The 17,396-nt window shown below is 29.9% G+C and overlaps 1 protein-coding gene across 1 annotated transcript in view; it reads left to right on the top strand.

Moving 5' to 3' along the window:
* Positions 1 to 17,396, top strand: part of shtd (anaphase promoting complex subunit 1) — a 901,519-nt gene that overhangs the window by 690,753 nt on the left and 193,370 nt on the right. Inside the window, exon 14 of the mRNA XM_089595858.1 lies at positions 9,046 to 9,250. Coding sequence (XP_089451984.1) covers positions 9,046 to 9,250 — 205 coding nt within the window. The remainder of the gene's footprint in view (positions 1 to 9,045; positions 9,251 to 17,396) is intronic.

The following is a 17,396-nucleotide window of genomic DNA, read 5'->3' as shown; positions in this document are numbered from 1 at the left end:
ACGATAGAATTCCTTAAAGGTTCACCGAATAGATGGTCTGTACAACTAGCCGAAATATTAGATAGGTGTCTAATTAAAGCCAAAATGCCGAAAGGATAGGAGACTTATAGAATTTACCCAATATATGAAGCAGGAAACGAACATAAATTGAAAAATCGTAGAGGAGTAGCATTGTTAAACGGAGGGTACAAGCTACTTATGAATGTAATGGCAAATATATTGAGAAACTGGGTAGAAAAAAAAAAGTTAAAGAAAAGTTGAACAGGATTTAGAAGAATCAAGAGGCCAAATTTTTATTTTTGACAGTTTAATTGAGAAAAAGCTGTAAGAAAAAAGCAGGAAAATTGTTTGGGTTTTTTGTCAATTTAGGAACAGATTTTGATGTAATAGAGAGAAAACCATTATTTAGAAAATTAAGAAAGATAAGAATTGGAGAAAGAATATCAGGAATAATTAAAGAGATTTATAGAGATAAAAACAACAAATTAATAACAAGTGAGGATATCTCAAATAGCTTCAAGACGAGAAAAGGGCATGATACAGGGCTGCCCGTTAATCCAGACGCTAATTATTATTCTTATTGATGATCTAGAGAATAAATGGGTAAAAAAAACAAAGGTGAAATAGTTGCAGGTAGGGTAAAAATTTTTTGCTTAAAGTTTGCAAACGATGTCGTAGGAGTAGCTGAAAATCAGAAGGGCCTAAGGAGAAAGATAAAAGATTTCGAGAAATATAGTTACAAAAATAGAATGAACGTGAACACTAACAAAAGAAAAATAGTGATTTATGAGAAAGGGGGTAGGAGAAATAAGATGAAGAATGGAAATACAAAGGGGTAAACTTAAAAGTTGCTGAAGGATATAAATGTCTAGGTTTTTGGTTTAACGAAAATTACAAGAAAAAAATAGCAAGAAAAGCTTAAAGAACGATTATAACGGTATGGAAAATTTATAAAAGAGCAACAATTAACAAATTAAGTTAAAGATTATACCTGTTAGATACAATTGTTAAATCAGCCTGTTTATACAGAGTAGAAATATGGGGGTGGGTGAGAAACGAGATTATAGAAAAAATTCAAAGAAGGTACGTGAAAATGGCAATGGAAATCAGTAGGAACACGCTGGACTACATATGGAGAAAGAAAGCAGGAAGTATAAAATGGGAAATAGAGACAAAAAAAGGCAGCACAGTATTTAGTTAAGATAATTTATCGAAGGGTAAAAAAAAGGGTATTTACTTGTTTATGGGAAGAGATGAGGGCTCTAATACATTGCAAACGAAACAAATGAGGCTTATCATCTAAGAAAAGGATTTGAAAAGATATGGACGGTAAAAAAATTAAAAAAATCTATGAAGGGCAAGAAGTTTAAAATACAGAGAAAATATTAATAGCAAATGCGGCTATAAGAGTAGAACAAAAAATACAGCTAGACGGGAAAAAATAGAGAGATCAAGGTATTATCAAAGAAAGGAGGAGATGTATTTTATAGGCTGTGTCAAAAGAGGAGGAAACATTGAGTCACGCCTGGAATCGTGAGGTAGCAGAGAAGGATATAAATAATGAATGGGGGAGAGAATTAGAAAAACTTGGTCTAAGAAAAAAGAAGAAGGCCTCTTTTCTGAACACAAGGGAATTCCTTAAAAGAAAGATGAACAAAGAAATGTGGTCATATTGTAGAGAGTTTGAAAATGTAACAAGTTGAGAACTGAGTACAAACTAATTTAATTTGTTTTATAAGTAAAAAAGACAGAATAGGCCAGTTAGTTTATAAGCAAATTAGGCTAAGAGTTTGATGCAAAAACAAAAGAGTAAAAAATATAGTTGAATTATTGAACTTATGAAAGAACTGCTACTAGAGCATAAATATGCTATCGATTATTATAAAATATCGTATGAATTTCAGTGTATTAGTTGAGACAGTGCAAATTGTAGAGAGGATATGAACTGTGTGAAACTAAATTTTAAAGTTATTTGTTAAACTTGTTTGTTACTAATGTAGAGTCAAGACAGTGTAACTTGTGAAGGGCAGTGTAAAAAGATTGTTGTAAATCTGTACATGAATATAAATAATTACTTCTCCTACTAGAAAAATTCTCAAATATCAGAGATGACATTTTTCATTAAGCTTGTAGTGTTATGATGCCTTTCAAAGTAAGAAAATTTTTCTCTAGTTTTTACTTTCTAAAAAATCAATGGAGATACAATTAAAAGTTCATGCAAAAAATGCTTTGCAGAAGACTTCTATTTTAATAAAGTTAACTAAGCTTTTTTAAAACCAGACAAGATTTAGTTACTTCGAAAATAAAATTTGTTAAAATTAAAAATCACTACAGCCAATTATTTTTAATACTAACAATTTCAAATGTAGTTAGAAAAATAATTTTGTTTAAAAAATTTCTTATATTATTTAAATACACAGTTAAACAAATGATGTAAATTAGTTTCTAAGACCAAAGATAAAGAGAAGTATAAAATTTTATTTGTTAATTGTAAAGGAAATTTTCGTAAAGCATTTCATGTGAAACATTGATATACTGTCTCATTTTTGGGAACAAAATATTGTATGAAGGATCAATATAGTATTTGTAATACTCTGAAAAGGGTTGATCAGTCAAAAAATATTTCCGATACCATTAGATTTACAAAAAGTAGTATGTGCATTTTTAGAATTTGATTCAGACAAAAAAATTACAAAAAGTTCAATCAAATGTTCAAAAGGGAAGCTTTAATAGTTTCTAAAAAAACCTAATGAATAATTTAAAGAAATTTATTTGATTTTGTTGATTTTTTGACTGTTGTATAGAAAAACTGTGGTGAAGCAGCTGGGAGCTTGTAGAGTAGTATGTGGTACATAAGAAAAATAACTGACAGCCCTGTACAATACATCTATTGAATGTAAAGATTTTGTGTGTGTGTGCGCGCGCGCATGCGTGTGTGTGTGTGAGAGAGCACGTGTAGTCGTGTATAAAAGATAATTTATGTAGATATCAGTAGATAAAAAGATGCAATGATACGTATGAGAACAAAATTTTACTTGTGTTGACAGTCCGTATAACGTTTCAATAATATTAAAATATATTATACAACTGCATAAATCTCTCTTGTGCACTTTCAGTTTCGACCTCTATCCCCCCATAGTCTTGTTGCAGAAATAATTTTATACTTATTATATTTGAAGTAATTTTTATTTTAAAAAACCAAGATACAGGAATTTTAAAGTGCATAAGTTAAAAATTAATTATTTACTTCTTAGTTAATTAAATTTCATTCTAATAATTCTGAAATCAGTGATATTTTAAAACAAGAAATCACTGGTATTCTTCTTTATTAACTTCTTTCGTGGTTTTTCATTTTGAAAAGCATTTAAGATGATAAAGTATAAAATAAATATTCAGAATTTTTTCAGAAGATTGTGTTGATTTTAAAAATAATGAAGCTTTTTTACATATTCCTAAAATTTTTAATTCAGAAAGTGCATTACATAAATGTTTTGATTAACGTATGCAAAAGAGAGTTGAAAACACGAAAATCTCATACACTGATTACTTATTTTTAAGAGGGAAAGTGTGCAACAGAAAATTTCCTTCTAAAACCATTAATTTATTTTTTAATAAGGTGTTTTCATTTTTGAAGAGAATTATGCATTTGCTGAAACAATTGATGTTTTATTTTAACATGCTTAAAGTACACACAAATTTTTTCAATATGTTTTTGATCAGCCAAATTGTCAAGAAAAAAATTCCCAAAATTGCATGATTTAACATTGCTCTCATGAGCGAGAGCGATTATTCAGCCTTTGTTGCAGAAATTTTGAGGCTAGAGATTCATTCATGATCAGAAAAAAAATTTAAATAGGTAGCTCAACTTCTAAGAAAAACTTTCATATCATAAAATGTGCAGCTTATCAGGTTTTTGGAAGAAATATCTGGGCAAACGTTAAAAAGGCGCGAACAGGTCTTATGTCAAGTGCTGGTCTATTTACACGCAGCAAAACTTTTTGCAAAATTGCTTCTGGGATTTGTTAAACTGGAAATTATGATCTGAAACTTTGCACAGCTCTTCTTAAGACTCCAAACTATAATGCAAAAAAAATTTGTTTTTCAAAAATTCATAACCCACTGTTGTTGACGAAACTTGAGTCTCCTCCTACTTCTTTTAAGTTTTTTTTTTATGCAATCAACACGTTTTCAAGTCTTTTTACTTGAACTATCGGAAGTAAGCTGCTTTCAAGTGTGTACTGTAATTTTTTCATAACATTTAGTGGTTTTATTTTCGAGCACTGATAAGTTAAGTACAGTAAAATTAACGATGATACAGTAGGTGGACGTTTTTATGTATGGTTAGTACAACTCACGTCAACACGATGTCTTACGAAAGCACACCAGTGTTCATATTGTCAGTAGAATTCCATCGTCATAGGTTTGGAGATAAAGTTTGCAACTCTTACAAAATGCGTAGAGACCTTACAACGCGACTCTACTCACTCCACGCATTTTGTAAGAGTTGCCAACTTTATCTCCAAACCTATGACGATGGAATTCTACTGACAATACGAACACTGGAGCACACCCACTCATCCCTTCAAAAAAATGATCGAACCTACTTAAAAGTATTTTCGTAAAAATAGACTACCTAACGACTTTTACAACGTTTTTAAAGCTTTTTTGTAAAATCATAGAAGCCTCATTTATATAATTACGTTCGCTTCTTCTTACTTTTGTTTTAGTGTAACACTTTTAAAATAATGTAACCATTCATAAATCTAAAGCTACAAGAAAAGTTCTATTTTTGGTCACTTGAAATTAAAGGATACAATGCTAGTCGGAGCCATGGATACATTTTTTCTCGAAAAACAAAATTATTATTTCAGGTTTTACACAAAAATATTTTTTCGCAATAGTGTGCGGAAAATGGGTGTTTTCCGCACTGGTATTAGTGTGGAAAATCGATTTTCCCACATTGTGTGCGACAAAGGTGTGCGGCAAAGGTTTTTCCGCACACTGTGCGAAAAAGGTGTGTGGCAAAGGTTTTTGTCGCACAGTGTGTGGAAAAAGTGTGTGGCAAAGGTTTTTGCCGCACAGTGTGCGGAAAATGTGTGTGGAAAAGGTTTTGCCACACACCGGAAAAAATTTTGCTACACACTGGAAATCAAAATTCAAACCTATTTTGTACCTATTTTCCTCACACATTGCGAAAAAACTTGTACGCAACTCGTGCGGGATGATTTCCCGCACTCGTGTGATAGACTCGCACTCGTGGCCGGTGACGGTAACTCGTACCTTGCGATCACACTCGTGCTACGCACTCGTGTGCTCAACTGGTACTCGTTCCTGTCAACTCCGGCACTCGTGTGAGTCAATCACTACTCGTGCGGGAAATCGTCTTTTCCGCACTTGTTACGTAAATAACTATTACACGATTATCCAAGACTTTTTATAATTAAAATTGTGTTATTCTTTTTTCATTTATTTTAAATAAATTTGTTAGTATGGACTGATTTATCAAATAAACAGTATGTTGAGAAATTAACTTATTAAATCTCATTTTTATAGAGCTTTTATCCTGCTACCAAGCACTTATTTTGAGCATTGAAATGTTAAACGAGTGACAAAATTTGTCTTTTATTTTAAGAATTTTATGTACTTAATAAAGGCTACGACTTTTGTTACTCACATAAAAATCTTTTGTAAAACAAATTTTCATAATTTTTCCAACCAAAACAAAAAAATCGTTTTGGAAAAATTAAACCAAAACGAAGGCATTATCGCACTAGCCTCTACAAAAATCTCATAAAACCAAGTAATAACTTCTTAAAAACCCGCTGTGGAAGCATTTTCTTTGGAGGTTTCGTAAGTTGTATTGTTCTGCGTTCTCTAACTTTGTATAACGTTGTTTCTCGTACGTACATTGTATAATTTAGAAAAAAAACGGTAGTAGTAATTTGGAAAAAATTGTCTTCTTAATTTTTCCTACCAGATTTAGAAACAAATTGATAATTTGTTGTAAGATACAAAATTTGCCTATTATTTAAAACGATTTATGATTAAAATTTGTCTCTAATTTGAATTTAAATGTCAAAGTAAAGTTGATTTTTTATTTTCCATCAAAATATAAAACCTTATGAATTTATAAGAATACCGTAAATTAAATACAATGTTACTTAATATATTTCATAATTATCTAGTAGTCAGGCCACAGTGTGTGGAGCGTCATTATCATCGGTCATCGTTATCGTCATCGTCATCGTCATCAATTGTCTGTAAAGCTATAGTAAACGGAGGCAGTATTTTAAAATAATGGTATTACCGGAGAGTGTTAGTTAGACAAAGCATGCAAACTGAGATCGCACCTTCAATATTTGATTTAAGTCATCAAGTTATTATATTTAAAAATATGAATTGCGCTTTTCTTACTTTACAAAATTATGGATTTTCCTTTAAAGCTGCTGTTAATTCTATTAATGTGAATTCTCAAATTTTCTAGTTTCCGCGTACTTTACAACTCAAGTGGACTTATTCGTGTTTTGCCTAAGAAATTAGAAACTATCAGAATATCAGATATTTTTTAAACGCTTATGTTATTACTCGTAAACCTTTTATGAAAGCTTGAATGGTGAGTTAGGCACCGTATTAACTAGTCATGTCCTTGACTAGGGACTCTTTATCATCTATAATCACATCGCTGGCTTGAATGCAGTAATGTGTTTAATACTCACAATTAGTTGACCCCCTCAACTAATCTCATACATATGGGGCTTTCTTTTAATGATCACTTTAAAGCAGTCAGTAATGACTGTTATCAAAGTCACAAAACTGTCTTCAAAACATACTAGTATGGTCATATACAACATTCCTCCATCAGGTCAATGATTTAATGAGCTAAACATTTAATTTATTACAAGCAAACAATAACTTAAATATAGTCAAACTGTGTATAATGGTCAAGCTGAAACTAGTAGACAAATTTCAACAGTCATTCTGCCAAGTAACAAAGTCTGCTAAATAGGGTACCCATTTTAGTAGAATATTTTTATGTGGACAAAACAGCATTGCGGAAAGCAGCATTTGGTGCATACTTGGAAAAAAATCCAGTGATCGCGCCAACTTGGACTGACGTCACAAGTGATAATATCTTACTGTTGAGGATGAAATTAATAACCTGTTTTTATCTAAAAGTATACTGTCTATTTATTTGCTGTATGAGTAGTGTGGAAAAGTAAATAAAAAAAAGTATGTAGTCACGTATGTAGGAGCCTTCAAATTGATGTTACGATAATGTGGGATTAAATTTAAAAAAAAACTCTCGTTTTTTCTCGCTCAATTGTAAAAAATTGGTAGAAGATGCACAGAAGCATTTTAAAATCAAAAATTTATTTCTTACACTACATCTAGTTTACTTAGTAAAATAATGGTACACTAACATATTATTATGAAGCCCTTCTGGGAGGTAATTTATATTATTGTACGTACAAATATTTTCAGCTTATAGTACAATTTCTAGAGCTATGAGTGACTTATATATTATAAAACACGAATAGGGTTAAAGTTTCAAAAAACAAAGAAAATGATGTCCATGTTAATGTTTTAAACATTTTTATAAAATTCTCTGTTTTTAGGCTACGCATTTTCAATTCTTTATTTTTTAATAAATTACGATGAAATTAATTCATTTTTGCAATAAAATTCTTCACATAAGTTTATCATATTTTAGTTCACTTTTAAAGCTTAGCTCGTGTGCATATGTCCATATGAGCCTGTGATCGCAAGCGTGTCTATGTATCTGTAAACGTATAAGTTTCTATGTGTACGTGTAAATGAGTGCCAGAGCTTATGTGTGCGTAGATACAAGTGAATTAGGTCGTGCGTGAGCGTGTTCATAGGCATATGACCTACAACGTACACAAATGAGAAAAAGTTATATCATCCGTACAACCAGCTGGTTACACGTGAGTTTTTTTCTTTATGTGTGTGCTATAGATATACTTCCTTGTTGGCACGTGACCTACTTGAAAAATGACACGCCTGATAGTGCAATTTATCTAACTAAGGCGACTACTTCATACAATCATTAGTGATGATGGCAGAAAAATTATAAGAAATAGCTTGTATAACAAGACGTAGTTTCCTCTTCTACTTTTTTAAGTTGACGAAAATATCACATGTGGTGATTCTCTATACAAAAACAAAACATTTTTGCCTGGAAATTGAACTTTTAGTACAAGATATTCTGAAAAAAATGTTTGTTTTTTTATGAATCTTACGTAATTGTTAGAGCAGGAAAGGCTACGGGCCAGGAATTCTCGTAAAACAGCTCCATTATTTTCCTTTATGATTTCATGATCAAAAACATTAATATTTCAAAGAAAATTGAATTTAGTAAAAATTGACTGTCGTGATAATGCAAATCGCAAAAAACTCTTCCCTGAGTGCAGCTCAAACTCACAATCTTTTTTTTGCTGGATCATAACTTGTGCTGCTAATTAAAAAACTAGAAGGCTGCAAATTCTATACATCACAGGTCCTGATATATTTTATATTTGCAAATATAGCTATTATTAATCCAAAGCATATATTTTTCATAGTTTTTATGAAAACCGAATCAAATAGTTGTCAAATTAAAAGTTTTTTATTCATGCACAATATTCAAAAATAGTTTTGAAGTAGAACCTCCCCTTTATTTGAAATCATGCTCAAAGATGATTTCATCTTTGTAAAATTAATAATTTTGTTATTCAAATGTCTTGGATACTAGAGTAAGAAAGTCATATCTAGATCCCTTTTAATTAGTACGTTATGTTGTTATGGAATTAAAGAGTTTTTTATACTCTTTGACTTGAAATTATCATTCAGTTGTTATCATTATTATAATTAATAATAGTTACCAATAAAGAACATCGACAAAAACTAATTTTTTGTTAATTAGAAATTAACTTTATTGAAGCCTCATTATATTATTTAAGGTGACTTTTGATCCTCTAAACAATGTTTCAGGATTTTATAAAAATACTTTAGTTTAAAATGTGTTTTTCATGTTATTTTTCATAGGAAGACCTCCTGGTCCTGAAATGAAAAATTGTGTGGATAGAGAATCTTACTCTCTAGCAGCTGGGTTAGCTCTAGGACTCGTCATTCTTAATTCTGGTGGAAAAACAGATTTATCAAATATCCCAGATGCTCTTCATTACTACATGATTGGAGGAAACACAAGACCTTTTTGTGGATCACAAAAAGATAAATATAAATCTCCCAGGTATTTACAAACCTAACTTGTAGATTATTTTAAAAAAAAGCTTAGAATCACTTATTGCTAATTTAAATTATATAAACATCTTACTAATTCTATTGACTGTAAACGTAGTGGTGTATAAACTTATTTTAATAAAGAGGAATCTCATTGCATTCATAGTTTGTAGTTCAATTTGTAGTTTGTAAAAGTCAATATGTATTTTTATCAGTTAATTTTTAAGATATTCATAAATGCTTGTTAATACTGCTTCGTTAATATTTTTGTGAAATATGTATGATCGTAAGTATCACCACTTTACTAAAAAGTTTCGAAAAAACAGTTATTACCGGTTAGAAAAAATTGTAGAAAAAATAACGCAGTATTTTTGTTGTAAGAGCTTTTTAACCTCCTTTTCTGCTAAAAATAATCATTTTAAAAGATAACTCATGATATATGTTAAAGCTTGTGATACAGTAGGAAAAAAATCATTTTTGCTTATCTTCCGTTGCATTATTAAAATACAAAAAAAACTGAGTACCAAGGTAGATTACTAATTTTTGAGCTAGAAGAGCATGGTAGAATCTATAATGAACATCTTCTCTAGTTTTGGTTGAAAATATAAGTGTGTTAATTAAAATAAGTTACAATATCATCCAAAAATAAGCATTGCTTAACAATTCTAGTTTTTAACAAAATAACAACCAACCAATAAAGCATTTATGCAATTTAATAGTATACTTATCATAAATTTTAAAAACTTGTGTTTTTCCTTAAATCACGTTAGTCAACGTCAAAAGTATGTGTAAAAGTGAATGTTATGCAGGTAGTAGGTTATTTAAAGAGATATTGATAATGCTGGGAATAAAAGCTTACAATTCATCCAAAACATGAATAAACAGTGTAAGTTGGAATTTTATGTTTGTAAATTTATCGCTATAGTTTTTTGACGTACTTAGATGTTTTTTGTGTATGCTAATTAATACATTTTCGTAAGAATTACACTAAAAAATACATAACAGTGATAAAAATTTCAGTCTCTAAATTAGCACTACAATCGACTCATAAATAAACAATTTTTTTTATTAGTTATGTTGTATCAAAAATAATAAGCTTTACACCTATTTTTTTTTAGAAAAAGTCTTATTCTATGAGAATGTACCAAAACATAGTTGAAAGTAAGTATCTTTGTAGCAACTTAAGGCATATGCATACAATTTTAAATATATCCGTACATAAATTATGTGTTATGTCATATTTAATGTACCTTTTAGACACTTCACAACATTTCACATTACTTTTATTTGTTTTATCGTATTTTGAAAACCTACGTTCACATAGTGTTTCAGTTATGAGTTTAAAGTTATCTATCATCACAATGAAGCCCACGTAACATAAATGAATTATTGGAACATAAAAGATGTACATCATTTATTATAATGCACCCTTCTCCCCTAATTTTAATCAATTAAAAACAAAATTTTTATGACATTTGCAAGTTGACAGATCGCACAAGACAAATGAGTTGGTTTGGAAAGCAGACAATGTGCAAGAAAAACAAACCTATGACGCAACTCAAATGCCTCTTACTCATGTATACCTAGTTGCATCTGACTTCGCACGAGTAGTCTCTGCTTTTTCTTTTGAGACTTACAAAGTGTGACTTAACGTTAGCTTAAATAAAAATAGCTATTATAATATAGACTGTTTACCGCAGATACCATTTGTAACATAAAAACTTACATACGTACTGCCATCCCCGACGGATACATGTAATATATGACTACTGTATTAATATACGTATGTCTGCATGTGTATTTCATTTATTTGAAAGTAAAATTTTAGAATTCAATAATAAACAAAACTATATAAAACGGAAAACCATGAGTTATTCAGGATACCTTACTAAAAAATATAAGGTAAATAATCTTCCATAGTAACTTGTAGTCTATGGATAGGAATAAACAAATTTTGGTTTATAAACAAAGGATTACCTTACAATACAGAAAAAATTTCACTTTCTTCAAAATAAAGTTTTTAGTCATCAAAAAAGAAAAGGCTGTCAGCTACGATGAACAGTATCACTAGTTGACACCAATTACATGCCTCCATAATATATTCTTTTTTTTTGAAGTAGCTTGAACGAAAACAAATAAGTTATCTAATAATGTTCAATATCGTTGAATGTTCTATAATGAAATAATACAGTTTACCATGCAACAGTATCCAACAATTAACTAACTAAAATGTCAATAAATAATAAAACCAATATGATTTCTCATTTTTTAACAACATTATATAATAATCTCTTAGTTCTAATTTTTTTACCTAGCAAAGGTCATAATTTTACAACTGGATGACTAGATGACTTAATTAGGATTCTTGCAACTCGCACAGTGTTATTTTGCCTCTTAATACTTAAATGACCCTCACATGGTCGTTTGGGAGATAAAAACTCATCATAAATAACAAAAACCATGAACCCAACCTCTAGGTTGACTTCTGGACGTCACTACTTACCACGCTATTGGAACCACGAAGATATTATTTGCACCAATGGACCCAAGAGTGATCTCTTACCTAAAATAACAGATTTTAACTAGTGGCAGGTAAAACAATTCTCATTCACAAGACTTGGATCACTTGGGTGGTAACTAAAAATAAGTTAGAGGATGTGAATTCGAATAAATCTCAAGGTTACACAATTGTGTACTGATCGTACACAACTCTCTGCAGATGGTGGTTAATGGAACAGATTTAAGCCTCCTAAAGCCTTCTGAAGTGTGATGCTCATGGCAGGATGAAAGACCACTTAACTCTATCATTTGCCAAGGATTGATCCGTTTGATGGTAAAATCTAGACGCTTTGGCGAGTATTTTCTTAATTTTTTATAATTGCCAATAGAAATTTGTTACATTATCATTTAGAAGAACCTAACAATCACCTTGTTGGGTGGTGAACCGTTTGACAGATGCTGTAAATGCAGTGGCCGTAAGGTCAAAGATTACTTCGAGATAAAGTGCTTTGATGGCTGTATGTAAAAATAAACATGTATAAGCTTTATGTGCTTTTTGACTGTGACCTATTGATGTTTGTACACAAGCAGAACCCGTATAAGATTCATTAAAAAATGCCTAATATCTGTGACCTGACATGCAGGAATGTCTCCTATCTATACTTGGACAGAACGCACTGCGTATCTGATGCACAGCATGTATTTTCAGACGATTCTATGAATTACTAATCGAGGTGGATTGATCCAGAATCTAGTTGTGAAAAAGGCATGAGTTTGCATAAAGCCTGATTAATAAGCAAGGTGGAAAACGGAGAATTTTTGTGTGACAAAATGGGATCTTTTTTTGTATCATAATAAAGAGGCCTTTTCTATTCGTCCTTATGAGCTATAAAGTTTAAAATAGTTAAGAAATGTGTTGGAGGTTAAGATTTAAAAATTCGAGGGTGATTAATTTTCAAATGAAAAAATAAAAACTTAAGGCCATAACTATAACAGCCCAGTGAGGTTGAAGAATCACGAAAGAATATCGAAATCTTTTGTAATTTGAGTTGTCAGAGCTGTGATTTTATTTCTTTTTTCTAAGACTGAGTCAGACAATTTAAAAGTTAATGCAAACAGATCGAGTTAAGGAGTTACGAGCTGACGGAGACTATTTCACCACAACTTGAAATTTTCTAATTGTAGTGGAAAGATCCCATGGAAGCTAACGTCAGAATTTTAGCCTGATAAAACATTATGTCAATACTTAGCTGTTAAGATGGTTTCCATATTGTAGACTTGATTAACTTGATGACAAACGGATTTCTTTTTGGGACATGTTTGGAAATCCAAGTAAATATAAATCATGAGTCAGTCTATTGATAAACAGCTACCAAATTGTGATGCAGTCTAATTTTGATGAGATTCAGAAAGTTAACGATCAAGCTGGCTTCACAAAGTTCTGACTTAGAAACACTAATTGTTTTGACGAGTGTTACCCGTCTTTTGGCAGTAAGTGAAGAGGTTTTGCAGTTTTCATCAGCTGAAACAACCTTAATATACTTAAGAGGTATCAAGCTATCACAAAAATTGTGCAGCTCAATCTGTTGTGTATTTCGTGAAAAGTAGGTTCAACAAAAATTTTCGATTAAAAGCTTAATTGTTTTCGATGAGACCTATGTTTTACGATGATGCAATGGGCACATTCATTTTTTTTATTGCAAGACCGTCGAAGTAGTATGAAATACAAGTTAGGCTTTTTTCAAAGGTACATTTAATTCAAATATCTCGTAAATTAGAAGCTTTAACGTCATGTGGTTTCAACAGATAAGTAGCTTGTAATTTTACACGAATTGAAAAAAAATTTGCCCTAGCGTATGTAAAAGCGAATGTAATTTTTTTTAAATTTACTATTTGTTTATTTATAAAAATTGACGTTTTAAATCATTGGTTAACATTCAGATACCACTGTAACCTATAGTATCAGGTTTATTTTGGATATAACACTTATAAGTCTTTCTATCGATATGTCTTGATTTTACTAACACTTTGATTATATCTGGCTACATTTTTATATACTTTTAGTAAAGATTATCAGATTCATCTAGCATTTCTACTAAATAAGAAACAAACTAGCCCAGTTAATAAGAACCTGAGAAAACACTTTTAAACCTTCTCAGTTATCTCAGGAAAGTCTGATCGCTCTTTGGATGTTAATTTTATAGCTAAACTGCTTCTTCTTGACTATCTTGAGTTTTTTGCTATCATTGCTAACGTACTTTCAGCGTTGTTAAGACACAATATTATGTCCATGATCACATCCTGTCATCCCTCGTCACTATTTAATCGTCTCCCATACTGATTATTAAAAAACACGCCATTTTACTATAAGAGCCAGATTTTGGAAGGAGTTTGTTATCCAATATCTTCTGACGAAGTTTATATTCTTTGCCTAAAATTCCATCAGTAGCTTTAACAATCCACCTTAACTTTTTTATATTACGCGATTCGTTAGCTTCTTTAGTAGTTAATTGGATTCTCTTACCTTTTAATGCAGTCATTAAAGGTTTCAAGCCAAGTTCTTCTAAACATAAAACGACGTCTCTAAAATCTTGGTCTACATCACATTTTTCATTATATTTACATTATTTTGAGTTGCTAAAAAGGGTCCAGGTAGATCAACAACAAAGCCATCCGTGGTACAAATTGTAAAAAGTTTACATAAAGGCACTTTTTTGTGACTATAACATGACTCCCTTTAATAATCGTTATTTTTGCTCGTTTGATGTCGTAAGTAAGTATCATCAAAAATAAGGACAAATTCATCTGATACATTTTAAATATTTTTGAGCAGAAATAGAAGTATGATTGATAATGATACTTTCTCTTTTAACATTACTTTTAACACACAAAGTTTGAAGGCAAAATGTCTTTTTCAGCTGAATTTAACACTGAATATCAAACATTAACTGTTCTCGTTTGATTTCGAACATACTGAAAATTGTGTTATTAGATGTGCCAATATATATATATATATATATATATATATATATATATATATATATATATATACACGCGCGTGTGTGTGTGTGTGTGTGTTTTCATGCAGAGGTGACTTATGTGGACACTCACATGTATGTTAGGGTAATTATAAGGACAAACGTGGAATTATGTGGACTTTCACATAATTCTTCCATTTTATTGATAAATATTTGAGAAGTACGTGAAGTCCGCATAAGTCACTTTCTAGAAACATACATATACTAGCAGAGTTTAGCCCCCTAAAGCTCCAAGAATAATTAAAACCTAAAAATTTAGTAACAACATATGATTAAGAAATATTATCTACAATATGATAGACTTGTTAGATGAATAATCAATTGTTTCTCAGTTTGTTGACTTTTCTTAATAATGTTTCTTATATTTCAGATACTTCAAATATACATACAACATATAGTTTCGTATCTCAATTTTTTATACCATGATAAATACAACTTCCATTTGGAGTTAAAGTATTCAGAGATCAAAATCTTATTAAAAAGGTTTTTTTGCAAAAAAAAAAAAAATGTACATTTTTGTACAATTGCATGAATTCAAATATTTATTAATCAATATTTAACATTATTATAACATAGCAGCGATATGGTATTTAGTACAAAAAATGAAAGTAAAGAATTTTTATAATTATGAAAGCGGTGTTTGAAAATATACGATGATTTTTGTCTTTATAGGATTTTTAGTACGAAATTAAAGGCTATTCTGTTTTTTAATTTCGTAAAATAAATTTCTTACCCAAATTTAAAATTTTCAAGATGAATATCAAAGTTAATATGCATGAAAAATTTTGTAATATGAACATTTCTTTTTTTTTTAATGTGAGAATTCAAAAATACAGTATCTTAATATATGAGTTTTTTTGATGTTATCACTTATTAAAGTTTTAATTGTTAAGATGCATTCTATATATTTAAAAAACTTAATTTCTTAAAGAAAAATAGAAAATTATAAACAATCAACTGTAACAAACACATAATAAAATAATTAACGATCAAAAATTTCATACCATACATTGTTTCTTATGTTTACTTGGTTCTCCGAATCATTTTGTATAAATATGTTCTCAGGACTTTTACATCTTGATACCCATACATATAGTTGACCATGAGAAAACAAAGATCTTTTATAGTAAAATCCTAATTTATCGAAACTTTGACCTTGTGATTTATTAATTGTGATGGAACAACCTAGAACTTTTGAAAACTGTTTCCTGTATATAATAAACGGTAAAAATGAATTATCACTAACATTAACTGTGATTATTGGAATGAAAACTTTATTACCATATTTTTTACCAGTCATTATTTCTCCTCCTAAATTATATTTAAATAATTTTGATATACGTTGATTATTGTCATTGCACAATGCATCAAATATACTCGAGTTTCTTATCAACATAACAATAGCATCTACTTTAAAATTTAAAATATGTAGCTGTAATCCTTTATTTATTTTATTTAGAGTTTCTATGAAAAAATTTATGTTTATATTTTCATCAGTGCAATCACTACCTTTATATTTTGCATAATCTTTGCTGTAATAAATATGTTATTATAAAGCATTGGATCAAAATGCTGTATTTGGCAAACAGCATAGATAATGCAACCTATAAAGATGTTAATAAATTAGATGATAATATTTACATAAATTTTCCCATAGAAATTTTAAACAACACTAGTGAAGGCTTGCCACCTCATGAACATAAATTTAAAAAAGGCACAATAGTAGCGTTTATTCAAAATTTTTGTATATTAGACGGCTTATGTAACGGTACATGATTGCGAATTACTAAATTGGTGAAGTATAACGTAAAAGGCGAAATAGTTGTGGGAGAAAAATGTTGTGATAAAATTTTTATTGTAAAAATTATGGTGAATACCAAAAATTATTTATAATTACCTTTCATCTTATACAGGAAACAATTTCTATCAGTTTTAGAATTTGCTATGACCATAAACAAATCTTAAGGTCAAAGTTTTGATAATGTGGGATTATTCTTGAAAAAACCTTTGTTTTCTCATGGTCAGTTGTACCTGGCTTCATCAATGTGCAAAAATAAAAATGGAATTTTCGTCTAATTAGATGGAGAAAGTATTTTAGATATTGTAAATATTGTTTAGCAAAAATTTTTGATTATAAGTTACAATGTATCGAGTGATAACAGCGTAGCTCAAATATTTTCATACGTAAAGACAAAATTTATTACCTAACAATAGATCCCATAAATGTATATCGTGTTCATCCGTTGTACCAAATTTAACATTAATTTTAAACAAAACAAAAATAGATCAAAGTCTTCATAATTTAATAGGGCTTTATAAGTTGACTCATAAAATAAGTCATCCTAATGCGAAATATCCACTGTTTGTTTTAATGATAAAACAAATGTTATTTAAATTTGTGTAAGTATTGGTTTTATTAACACTTATACGAAATAACATAATACATACACATAAAAATTAACATTTTACACATAGTTTATCATGAATGAGACTAAAACAAAAACCGAGCGTACCAAGAACGTTATACTTACAAATAAATCGAATTACAATTAATATGAATTGGTGACTCATCGTACTCTTAGTTGTATCAATGAAATGTTTAATAATTATTCGTATGCA

The sequence above is a fragment of the Copidosoma floridanum genome, unplaced genomic scaffold, assembly GCF_036245765.1.
Source record: "Copidosoma floridanum isolate Cflo_tuat_1 unplaced genomic scaffold, Cflo_Japanese_pri ptg000004l, whole genome shotgun sequence".
In the NCBI taxonomy this organism is placed as follows: Eukaryota; Metazoa; Arthropoda; class Insecta; order Hymenoptera; family Encyrtidae; genus Copidosoma; species Copidosoma floridanum.
This window is presented reverse-complemented; position numbering and strand designations above follow the sequence as displayed.